The sequence below is a fragment of the Apteryx rowi genome, unplaced genomic scaffold (genome assembly GCF_003343035.1).
Source record: "Apteryx rowi isolate R43461 unplaced genomic scaffold, aptRow1 scaffold_827, whole genome shotgun sequence".
NCBI lineage: Eukaryota > Metazoa > Chordata > Aves > Apterygiformes > Apterygidae > Apteryx > Apteryx rowi.
Window position 1 is genome coordinate 295,914 of NW_020451124.1, and position 12,709 is coordinate 308,622.

Sequence of the window (12,709 nt, forward strand, 5' to 3'; positions counted from 1 at the left end):
GAGCACAGAACTTAAGAGTAGTTCAGAGTTGTTATTTTTCTCTCCTTGTGGTGGTGATGTTTCACATAGATTAAGTAATGTTCATTGGCTCAGTGAAGAACAAAAGCCCTTGCGTGTCCCTGGTTTTGGGATGTCCATTTGTCAAGGCAGGTATGCAGCCAAATCTGTAGTTCTGCCTGGTATAGGCCAATCTCACAGGTACCAAGGTAGAGGCCCGACTGAAAGGCTTTTGCCTGTGTTCAGGTGCCTTTATTCCATTTATAGTGGGAAAAGTCCTTTGCAGGAGACTGTTTAGCCATAGTCTCTGTGCCTCTTTACACAAAATAGAGAACAACTCTTGCCAGGAGGTCAGACATTCCACCTCTGCTGGCACAAGGAACACCAATCATTCCCTGCGTGGGCTAGTAGGGCTGAGGAGGTGCTTGCAGTGCCAAAGACCTGCATCCTTATTCTGAAGATCCTTTTTTATGAGTGAAACCACCAGTGGTGAACAAATCAGGCTCTTGGTGAGCTCTCTTTGGCTTACTTACCTAGAGCAGAGGAGACCTGTTTCACTAGAAAAAGGCAAGAGAGCCATGCTCCCTGCCGGATGGCAGGGCTTGCTGAGAATAGTGGAGAGCAGTGATCAGAGATCTGCTCAGGTTTGAACCTTGTTCCTTCACATGCCAGTTTCACAGATTTAAAACCAGTTTGGACCAGTTGCTCTCTTTCTTCTGTTGGAGGGCTGCTGGTTAATCTTACATAATTCTTGACTGCACTGGAGAGATACTCCAAGGGCAGTTTAGTTTATAAGTCAGTGACTCAGTGAGCTGACTGTTCGTTCCATACGAGGCCAGAGTTTGAGCCCTGTATGGAGAGCATATTTTTTATACAACTGAAGAAGATAGTCACTCAGAAGACACTAAGACAGGTTCCTATCCTAGAAGAGACTAAAGTTGAGGATTAAGAGGAGGGAAACATTCTGGCTCAACCAAGTGTGTGTGGGAGACCAAGCACACCCGGCCTTCTCTGAATTATTTAAACGTATCAGGAAATGACTTGAGGAGATCAGGCATTTTGTCCCCCTACGCTCTTGCAAACCAAATCTTGGTACTTCAGTGGGTTGCTGCCTCTCTCATCCTGCTGATTGTGTCCTCTGTTGAATCAGTTAACAGCCACAATGCAGACCTAGAATCTTGGTCTCCTGAATACTTAGTGATTGAAAGTAAAGCTCCGTGTAGCAGAAATCTTCAAAGCTCTTGCAAGTTGTACCATCCAAGTAGTAGTGTAAAGCTCAGCCTGGGTCATTACTTAGAGGCAATCTAAAGCCTTTGTGCAGCAACACAGATTTTGCTTGTTTCTCTTTCCACCATATGGACAGTAGTTTACACTTTCGTTCATGTTCTAGGACATTTAATCAAACTGTTGGAACTTTTGAAGAGCTCCAAACCTACCTTGAGGGTTATGTGGCTAACCTGGCCCGCGCTGATGAAAAGCGACATGCAAAGTAAGTCTGATCATTTTTTAGACACATCTGTATTAGATAATCATAAAAATGAGTGTTAGGTATGCCAGTAACATCATGGATGGTAGCTGGTGGAGATGGGCCCTTAGCAATGACACCAATCACTACAATAAAACCGTAATTTGTATGCTTATTGAGTCAAAGGAATTTTCTTTTCTGAAACAAAAATTAAACACAATCTCAGTATATTGACTTCCAGGCAAGGACTCACAGAGCAAGCTATATTTATATATACAGCTAAAGAAGAGAGCACTTAGTGGATCATTTCTGTGAACACAAACACAGTGCTGAATGTCGACTGTATTTCTCAGTCACGAAAGACTGATGCTTAGATAATTGTTTGAGATTGTAGAATTTATTTTTAATGGTAAAAAAATCTCAGTTCTTCATTTTTCAAAGATGTTAAAAAGGAAAATACTAAAAATGTTATACAAGTCATTCTTAATGTTTTTCAAGTATTGAGGGTGGCATTTTTGTTATAAAATGGCGTTTTATGTTATAAAAAGCTTCAAATGACTTTTGAAAAAGTATTTTTGGTGAAAGCTATTCATTTGATTTTTTACCAACTCTGTCTACTTTCAGGAAGACCTAGATAACCTCAGTAAGCAGCCATCATTTAATGTTTAAAATAGATTGTTAATAAAATAGATAATGTTAATATACATCATTACTGATGAAATTATTTTGTTCTAGGAGTTGATATGATTTGTCCTGAGCATAGGAAGCTGCAACTCCATTTTAATCAGTGCCAAACCATAATATTGTATCATTTTATACTTGCTAGGTAACACCTGGTAGAAAACTCTGAAACTCTGGGGTCTTTTCCATCGCTCTGTCTTTTTCCCCTTTTTTTTAAAGCTACCAGAGTGAAATGTTATGTGGCAACGATTTTATCTGTTCAAAATTTAAATATTTAAATTTTGCTCCTATCTGAATAATTCATATACATTTCTTAGAAATGAAATGAGGGTTGTTTATACACCCCATTGAAAGAAAACCAAAGACTGAAAGAAATTCAAGTGTGCTCAAGTGATGTAATTATCATTTGTATTCTGATGGTAAATTCTTTCACTGGTAAAATCCCTAAAGTTCACCACAGGAGTTAATAAAACTGGATTACTGTATAAGAGGGAAGTTGTCATTTCAAATGGAAGTATTCAGACATAAAAGAAAATCTATTTTTTATGTTTCAGTGTAGCAGTGGTGCTATTAAAGGGTTTGCTTTTAGCTGTGGACTATACCTATAGCTTATCTGCATCTGATTTCAACCTCAGCACCATTGGAAGATTAGCAGAGTATGTTTTACTTCTGAACAAAAATATAGCTGCACTTTTATTTCTGATCGTTCTACTGGAATTGGTACACAGTCCTTCAGAAATTGATTCTCCAACTTGGAGTTTCTGAAGTTTGTAAGCTGGCTGTATAATTACGAACCTCATCATGGATCAGCTCTTGGTAAAAATGCCATTGCTTATTTTTGGTGAACTTTAGTAGCAGTTCAGTTCTAATTTACTTGTAAAGGATGTCCAGAAAGAAAATACTTTTGCATGGAAAAAAGACAAGATCGTGTTACAGAATAAGAAGGCTTTTCTCTTCTTTGTTTACAGGGGTATTAGAGTACTGTGATGCAGCTTGCTCACAGGGAAAATACTAATGTATGTTAATTTTTTTTAACTCAGAAGAAGATCCCTCTGTGGACAGCTGACCAGAGAGGTCTCTTTGGAGATGATACAGCTGAAGGAGAAAGTAGCCCAGTTCCCTTCTTCCCCATTCCAGAATTTGGAAGTTGTCACAACTCTGGGCGTTGGTGGGTTCGGAAGGGTTGAGCTTGTAAGAGTTTGTTTTAAACATATGCAAGTAGTTCTCAGTCTTACATAATTGATTTAACTGCTGAAACATTTGGAGGATTTTAACATTTAGTCTGCATGCTTGTATCCCTCAGACAGAGATAATTCCATATAGAGCAATTCATAGTCAATAAATATTTTCACGACTTCGACTTTCAGTGAAACAAATCCGTTCTCTTGTGCCTTCATTTCTTGCTGTTAAAAGTATCTTTCTGGTCACTAGACTTAYTCATCCGTGTCATGCGTGGAGAATTTACAGATGTGTCTATCTGCATCATGTTCCCTGAACTGCAGGCCATGTCCAGAGATTCTGCCTGGACCTGAAGTAATCTCCAGGGTCACATATTCTTTGTTGTTAGAATTGCCTCAGTGTGCCCCACAGCAACTGTAACCAGTGTGATCTAGCTCTGAGCTGTGTTCACTTAGACATCTTCAGCAATTTGTAATGGCTCTTCTGAGCCATTCCTTGTGTTTCTGGGATAGGAAGGGCTTCATTAGAGTGAAGTCTTAAACTCCAGACTCCTCAGGCTCAGTAGCAAGCATCTGAAAAAAATGTGAACGCTTTTCGACAAGCCGCTGAAGTTGATGGTAAATCAATGGAGGCTAGGTGATTTTAGTGAACAGAGAAATCTTTTACAGTATTTAGATAAGCTATTGTTTTATTGTGATTCATGCTTCATAAAACAAATTAGAAATTCTCATAAGCTGTTCCACATTGGAGACGGCCAGCTGTGGGAATTCTACAACATCACCTGGAAAATAAAATACAAATAAAATTCCCAGACAACTGTAGAACACTGATAGCTGCTTATTTGGTTTCCAGGAAGCCCTGTTTTAACTTTAACCTTTTTATTGCATCTTGTATAACATTTTAGTGTAATGTGAAATCATTCATAAACATTCATCATAAATTCCTCTACTTTTTGTTCATTTGTATTATGTTACTGTTTAGAAAGCTTAATTGAGATTAGGACCCATTGTGCTATAAACTAATTGTAAAATACAGTACCTATGCAAACTGCTGATATTTTGTTTACATAAAATGGGTAAAGGGAACATTTTTCCTCATTTTACAAGTGGGGATAAAAAAAACGGGTGCCTGGCTTAAAAGCATGCAGAATGGTTCTTCAGAAAATCTGGAACTCATCCATAGTTACAGCCATCATTTTCAATCCTGTGCTGTATCCAAAGTGAATATTTTTGTTTAATAGCAAGTTGGTGAAACTTGCTTCCTTTACCTCATATATATTCATCATTTTTATTCACAGGTTAAAGTGAAAAATGAGAACATGGCTTTTGCTATGAAGCGTATAAAGAAGAAACATGTAGTGGACACCAAACAACAAGAGCATGTCTACTCTGAAAAGAAAATCCTCGAAGAGATATGTTCTCCATTCATTGTAAAGTAAGTTGACCTTAAGGTTTCCTTAAAAGTTGACCCACTTAACAGCATTAAGGATCAGGTTTGACATACATGAATTCTGGAGAAAAGGCACTGTGAGTCTTGCATTTTATTTTGCTTCTCATAAATTGCTGCTGTTTGTCTCCACAGACTATACCGCACATTCAAGGATAGTAAGTATGTATACATGYTACTGGAGGCCTGCCTTGGAGGGGAATTGTGGAGCTTGCTGAGAGACAGGTAACAACAAATGAAGTGGAACCTTGTCCTTTAAAACCAGCAGTCAGCTGCAAGCGTCTGTTGAATAGGTTCTCTGTCTAACTGAATTGGTACAGCTCTGTTTCAGAGACTGGTATTGATAAGGGATCAGATTTTCTAGATCCGTACCTCTCCAATACTTTGGATACTGCTCCTTCTTCCCCACTCCCCAATAAGTTTAAGAGAGTTTGGTGAGCAATCTTGACGTTCATGAAGGCCACTTTCCCCAGAGCTGACATGAGCCAATGCTAGCATGTTTTCTTTAATTGTGCCTAGGTTTGCAATGTCCGAGTGCTTTTAGTAGAGTAGTGTATTAGTGGAGGTATTACAAGGTGAGAACAGGATCACATGAGCATTGTGCTTTGAGCTGCCTGGAGGACATTACCACTGCCATTGCTTATTCTTAGTTTCAGTATGTCTCCCATGGCCCCATTTATGTGGGTAAAGGAAATTACATTTGTCTCTAGTGATGCTAATGCTAGTCTCTCTGAGTTTGCTGCTGCCCGCCACCACAGTTCACCGTCTCTCCATGCAGCACAGACAAAGTCCTATAAAAACCTGAATGGCAGCTTTATATACAAAAAGAGAGGGGACTGCAGGGTTTGGGAGGGGGATGAGTGAAGTGGCTACTAAGGTGAGGCATTTTGTAATCAGTTAACTTGCAGCCGAGCAGCCTTTTCCTACTGAGAACCACGGCATGTACCACTGCCGTAAGAATATTGTGCCATTTGTTGTTGAAGGGTCAGTGATGATCCTAAGAACTATCTACAAACAGAAAACACTCAAAGTAGACAATCTGTATGAGAGAGGGAGAAGCACCTCTTTAGCTACCAAGGAAATCCCTGCTCTGGCTTTAGGTGTCTTGGGATCTTTGGTAGATACACAGCACGAGCAAGACATTTGCCTTCATGGATTTGTCTGAAAATGCTAACCCAGAGTAAACTGGAAGTGCTTCCAGTGGAACGGAAGCTACTCTTAAGTGGAAGAAGCACATACTATTTTCCCATTTGTTCTCATCGCGATCAGCTTTTTGAGTGCACACAGCAGGAGGTGCATGTGATACAACTTTTCCTTTTCTTGCAAGTTTGAGCAAGGTTTCCTCACAATCCTTGATTGCTCTGCAGGAACATTACTTTCTGAGAGGCAAAGAGGTGAGATTATGACCCTGATATTTTCCATACCAGTGCTTGTTATAGAGCCATGTGTGCCTCTTAATGCAGAACTCATTTGTACAAGCACATACACATAGACACTGCAGAGAAGTTAGTAGAGATTGTCCCTCTTGGTTGTTTCTTTATGTACAGAAAGATTGGAGTCTGTCAGGATGGGAACAACCAAATTTTGCAAGAAATACTATTATAATTTCGTTGAAGGTACTCTTGAGTTATTATTGGTACTGCTGTCCTAACACAATGCTTGGTTTGTTATGCATTTGAAAGTGTTGTCCTTTGGAGTAGATAAAAGAGATGAGGAGTAAAGATCTTGTTCCCTTTCTTGCAGCAGAAGGCATGTAAGGCAAATTTCTGTTTGCAAAGGTGAGGGACTGTGCTCCGTAATACCACCTGGCATTTCAGTTGTTTGCAAAACTCCTTGTCCTCAATTTTTATTTTAAACTGTGATGTAGTTTGGCTGTATACTATCACCTAGTGGTTGCATTCTATTACTGAGTGAGGTTATTATGTACCTGCAATGTGTCTAGAGCTTTGGATTTTTTGCAGTGAGACATACTGTATCAATACAAAATATTATCACAAGAGTCAAAATGATCTAGAACACGTGATGATTCAAAGGCTGTCCAGTGAAATGACATTTGGCTCAGTCTTCAACCACATGAGTAACATACTGAATGTTAAAGCAAAAAAGCTGTTAATATTCTGGGTGTTACATCTTATCTGCTTAATGAGTGAAACTTTTTTAGAAGTTAATTCTCTCTACAAGGATAGTGATTATTTCTGTTGCAGAGGCAGCTTTGATGAATCCACTACTAAGTTCTGTGTTGGGTGTGTGACAGAGGCTTTTGACTATCTACATCATATAGGAATTATCTACAGAGACCTGAAGCCAGAAAATTTAATTTTGGATGCTGAAGGATATATAAAACTGGTAAGATGTAATGTTATCCTTTTGAACCTGTTTCCTTGCAAGGAGATATAAATAGGCAGCATGTAATTATAGTACCAGGATCCTGGAGTTTAATATCCCTCACTCTTTAGAGGAAAAGAGGGCAAGTTACTGGTTGCACAGTAAGGAACAAAGGCATTGCAAAGACATTACAACCCCACCAACAAACTGGGGATTTGCAGCCTCCAAGAGCTCTCGCTGCAGCATCTACAGCAAAAGTAATTTCTCCCAGCAGCCAGTCTTAATATAAAGGCAAGAGCCACATTTCCCAGGTGTGGATTTACCTCTCTGTCCAGCCTCAAGCAATTGCAGGCTCTACATTGTTTCTGTAGTTAGGGAACACGGTGAAGAGCCCCTGGCTCGCTTGACTGTGACAGTGAAAACCAAAAAGAGAATACCCTTCAGAGAGCTTGAAACATCCATGCTGAGGACAGTGAGCAACCCGTCCTTCTCCATGGTCTGTAAGTCCTGGGTCCTCAAAGAAAGCATGGGTTGTTTTATCCAAAAGGAGACTCATTCAGGAAATTACCTGTGGCAGTAAATGGGACTGTTCTGTAACATTCAGTAATCCAGTGGAATTACTTCCTTCTCCTTCACAGTAATACTGTATGATTGTCTTAGCTGTAACGTTGGCAACTGTGAGATCTCCACTTCCCAGTGCAAAGCACCTCTGCATTATGCAGCATATATTGATTTTAAACAGGTTGATTTTGGATTTGCAAAGAAGATTGGATCAGGGCAGAAAACCTGGACRTTTTGTGGAACCCCTGAGTATGTTGCCCCTGAAGTCATTTTGAGTAAAGGCCATGACTTCAGTGTGGATTTTTGGTCCCTTGGGATTCTTGTGTATGAACTCCTTACTGGCAGGTAAGTGTCTCCTACTCCAAGTTCTTTTCTTGTGTGTTTTAAGTTATTTTTAAAATGGTTTGTCATTTTTCCCATCAATAAACAGGAATGACTTGCAAAAAGATACTTCTTTTTGCTTCTTACCCATGCCTTATCTTCCCTCGTTTCAGAAATGTCACAGACAACCAAACTGTGGGCCGTATTCTCAATTTTGGTTTATCCATCCAAGAAAAGGGCCAGGCACAGGCTATAGGTGGCTGGTGGAGAGCTGCTTTAGCTGATGATGGTGTTCCTGTTCTTTTCTCCTTTAGTGGGTGAAGGGGTGCAGTGGGGTGGGTGCACTGTAAGTGGGACCCGTTCCTTGCCCCTGCACACACTCCCATGGTGACTCTTTGTGACTGTTCTACATTAGTACAACATGGAAGCTTCTCTGAGTCAGGCTGTGGCCAGAGCTTGTTTAGACCAACACATATGATCATGTATTTTCTCTGGTACCTACAGGCAACTTACCAGCTCCAAACCTTGCTAATACCTTAAACAGCCAAAAATGCAGGTTGTAAACCTAGGGAAGTAATGTTTTCCGTATTCTCAAATATTCACTTTGGTGAGAAATGGCCAAATCTGCTCTTACCTGCCATTCCATTTAACAGTCTTGCTTTCTTTTTCTAGTCCACCATTCTCTGGGGCTGATCAAATGATGACCTATAATTTGATTCTCAAAGGCATTGAAAAACTGGATTTTCCTAAAATAATAACAAGGCGGCCTGAGGATTTGATCCGCAAACTCTGCAGGTAAGTGGGGTAGTTTGTGGCAGAGCGTGGGAGTGGACAATTGAGCTATATAAGATCCACATTAGAGTGTTATATTTCTGACAACTCCACTGAACATCATTTTGCTTAACATTGATCCATTCTGATTATATCTGGTATGTCTGCATGCCCCTGGGTGTTTGTGACACCTCTTAGTCTTCAGAGGTATCATCCACAAACCCAGTCTCTGGGCTTTTTCCGTGGGATGTTATGGATTTTTCTGCAGTTTTCTGAATCACATCTTAGGGCAACATCATTTAGCTGAAGGCTCTGCAAGCAGTGAGCAACACCTGATTATTTCCCCTTATGTGGCCACATGTTGTCTGCAAGCTTCCTGCCTGTGTAACTGTTAATGCAAGCAGCCAGGAAGGCGTATGTGGTCCTATGTGGTTCTCTTTTCCAAAAATAAGAATATTTTCTGAATTCTTGCTTTTATTTCTTTTTTTTTCTTTTTTAAGGCAAAACCCTACAGAAAGATTAGGCAATCTGAGGAATGGAATTAATGACATCAAGAAGCACAGGTAAGTGAAGAGACACTTCTGCCAAAAAGAAAATATGGTTTTGGAGTTGAAAATAATTTTATTATGTTAGAACCCAGCTCAGTAAGCCCTTGAGGTTCCAGGCACTTCAAACTGTGTAATAGAGGTATCTCTATTGCTGTCACATCTACTTGCTCCTACAGCAGGCAACAGTATAAACATAAATCCTCAGGATGATCAGCTAGAAACATGGTATTGTTTACTGCTTTGTCATGGGTTGTTGGTGTGGAAGTTTAATTCAGGTCTCGGAGAAATCAATGCCATTTGTATGGGATTATGTGCCCTGTTAGACCCCCAGACTCTTTCATCTAAACCAAGCAGTTGCGGTTTAAGAACAGTAGTTAAGAGCTCTAGAACAATATTAAGTTTTTGTCCTCTTTCTTCTAATGAAGAAACCCTCTTGTCTGCTCTTGAAATTTTTGGATCATTCTCTGTATAGTGTTTGTAGTAGCAGTGTATTTGCCTAGCATGTCTATATCATTTTTTTTTAATTGATGTCTCAGTTAACAGCAGTCTATCTCACTGGGCCAGTACTGTTACCTCTATTGATACTTGGTTAAAGATAACCATCTAATAATAGTTAAATACTTCCTCATACCTGGCATTGCCCAGCATTGGGAAGGACAACAGTCTTTGTACCACAATGTGCATTTTTTAGAGTAGATTTCTTTGCAAAATCCCTGCCTTTTTACTTGCTATCCGCTGGTGGCATGATCTTTACCAGGGACCAGCTGCCCCAGCACACACCCGGTATTGTCTACACTGAAACCTGTGGTGCCACCTGAGCTACCCGGGTTAAAGCTCTCTGTGCGGTAAGCTTGCCCAAACAAAAATTGTGCTTCCAATTGCAATGTAGACGTATGTTGTGAGAGGCAGAGATAAAGAAAGGTGAAGGTTTATCTCATCTGTGTGCACTTCAGTGAAGAACAGCGTTACCCTGGCACTCTTTCATGCCAAATGTCTCTGAACTCTGGTGCATTTTATCTAACTTATTTGTTTTGCCCTGTGCCTGTCTCTCAACTCTACAGTCTTCAAAGGCCACCTTCCTTACTTTGTTTTTACATTTCTCTGTTATAGAGCTATTTCTGAGTGGTATTATCACTGTTTTACACTATTCCTGCAAAATAATTCACATGTGGAGATGTCAAGAGATGAAAAATAGTTTTTTGTTTCATTCTGTGATCATTTTGCCAGTATCAATGGGAATCATACTTTTGAGTTCAGTCTTCAGTGGATTAGACATTTCCTGCTTTTTCTTTTTCTCTGAGTTATTCCTAAGGCCTGTGGTTTGTGATTGGGAAAAGAAGCACTTTGACAGTTCTGTTTGAAGCCTCTTCTCATGTTGCTAAAAGAGGTGGAATTCCCAGGGGGGCACACGTCTGTGCGTGGCTGCGCTTGCGCACGTGCGGCCACATACATGTACCCGTGTGCGCTGACCCGGCTGTCGCTTCTGCGCTTCCGTACAGAGGAGCTGCAACGTACCCGATGGCCCTGAAGCGCCCCTTGCTACCACTCCCTTGCCTGGCAATGCCAGTTCTCAAGTGTCCCTGTTCTAACAACTGTGTTGTCACGTGGAATGAAGTTCCCGTGATAAAATGTTTTATAGCCCTTGTTTTCGTGGTTTTAAGCTGTTAATAATATAGTGCTTCTAACAGAAAATAGTCTCTCTCTCTCTCTCTCTTTCATTTCTTTTTAATTAGGTGGTTGAATGGTTTTAACTGGGATGGTCTGAAAGTGAGGAAATTAACATCACCTTTAAAAAGAGAGGTATTGGGCTTCGGCTTTCAATATCATAATGCTTTACTGTTGCAAAGGTGCTTGGCTACAAAGAAAGAACTGATGGCAAGTGCAGAAATGCCCAAAGAAGCACTTGCGTTTTTATAGCTCGCCATTTTCAGTGGAAGCTGAAGGAAGAAAAGAGAGACCAGCAAGTGATAGATAACTTAAATTCCATTAAATAGTGGAAATATTATTCTGTCTGTGTGCTTAGCATTAGATTTTCACCACCATTAAAATAAATGGTGTTTGGTGAGAGATGAGTAGTGAAATGCTGTATTTTCTTGGGCAATGGGCACATTATTAAGATGCACTGTTCACTGACTGTGCAGAGTACGAGTTCCTGTATTCTCATGATATTGAATTACAGCACAGCCTTGAATAAGCTTCCTGTTTTAAACAGCCCATTTCTCTCTGCCCTAAAATAATAAAAGATTGAGGGTGGAGAATTTGAAACTCTCTTAATGATAACAAATAATAATTCTGAAGTCTTCTCTGAGTAGCTACTCCATGATTGTAGATGCAGTCTTACATGAATTTGAATCAAAACTGTATTCATTGTGGCCCGGTTTTCTTACCAACTTTTGTGGGCTTTGGATGAGATCTAGCATTGGTAATGTCTGGAGAGTGTTTTTCTATAAGGAAACTAGTATCTTTGTTCTGTTGTCAAGCTAACTATTGGAGTTTTATCTTTTAAAGAGTGATGAAACGCATCCRTTGAAAGAGGTCATCCATACCATGTTAGCCTTTCATTCCTCCACTGGCAGCAATAAAATGTGATGCATGATTAATGGAGAGTATTTTCAAAAGTTACCTTCTGAAACAACCTTTTGTTTGTGTTTTAAATGTCCTAGCTGTCTGGACCCACTGATTACAGCTACTTTGACTGCTATCCACCTGAAGAAGGAACCCCTCCGGATGAACTTTCAGGCTGGGACAAGGATTTCTGAGAATTTTTCTTCCAGGACATTTATAGAGAATCATAGGCATCAGTTCTAAACCTGTTCACTTGTTTCTTGAGTAAAATTAAAGTACACAAGGTTTTGTGACAAACTTGATGTTCCCTGAAGAATAGGAGGCAATACAGCAAGCAGAACTTGCTTGGATAATGCACCAAATTCTGTGTGCATCTTTTGTAACAAGGGCATCCATTCAGTCAGCAGATGCGACCTGAATATTTTTTAATACAAAATGCTTCTATGAATGTGTTCTGATACTATGGATTGGATGTATAGTTTTGCCATTGGAAGTATCACTAGCTAAAATTTTGCTATTAGCAAGGTTTCCATATTTCTTTATTTTGAATGAAGAAGATAAATACTAAAAGACATTAACTTTGGGGCATTTGTCAACAGCTGACACTACAGGCATTTATTTTTGCATTTCATTATGTCTACTGTGTGTTTTGCTTTTTCCAGTAGTAGCCAGTGTGGCATCAATCCAGCAGCATGCAGAAAAGARACTTTTTCTAAAAGACTGATTTGATTTGGTGCTGCAGCTCAAAGGGCATCACTGTGGAAACAGTCTGTCAGTCTAGTTTTGCACCAGATTGAGTGTGTGAGACAGACTATAATGGGTCAAATGAAAATCCAGTAAGAAACAAATT

The 12,709-nt window shown here is 39.8% G+C and overlaps 1 protein-coding gene across 5 annotated transcripts in view; it reads left to right on the top strand.

The window, feature by feature from the left end:
- PRKG2 (protein kinase cGMP-dependent 2) overlaps window positions 1-12,053 on the top strand; it is a 31,662-nt gene extending 19,609 nt beyond the window's left edge. For 2 of the 5 annotated variants that reach the window (XM_026089672.1, XM_026089673.1), the window contains exons 10-19: window positions 1,388-1,486; window positions 3,187-3,334; window positions 4,620-4,756; window positions 4,904-4,993; window positions 6,973-7,114; window positions 7,836-7,999; window positions 8,648-8,770; window positions 9,247-9,309; window positions 11,028-11,094; window positions 11,958-12,053. In XM_026089672.1, coding sequence (XP_025945457.1) covers window positions 1,388-1,486; window positions 3,187-3,334; window positions 4,620-4,756; window positions 4,904-4,993; window positions 6,973-7,114; window positions 7,836-7,999; window positions 8,648-8,770; window positions 9,247-9,309; window positions 11,028-11,094; window positions 11,958-12,053 — 1,129 coding nt within the window. Of the gene's footprint in view, window positions 1-1,387; window positions 1,487-3,183; window positions 3,345-4,619; window positions 4,757-4,903; window positions 4,994-6,972; window positions 7,115-7,835; window positions 8,000-8,647; window positions 8,771-9,246; window positions 9,310-11,027; window positions 11,095-11,957 lie in introns of those variants that run through there. The other 3 variants (XM_026089671.1, XM_026089674.1, XM_026089675.1) reach the window with 3 other exon arrangements.
- The last annotated feature ends 656 nt before the right edge of the window (window positions 12,054-12,709 follow it).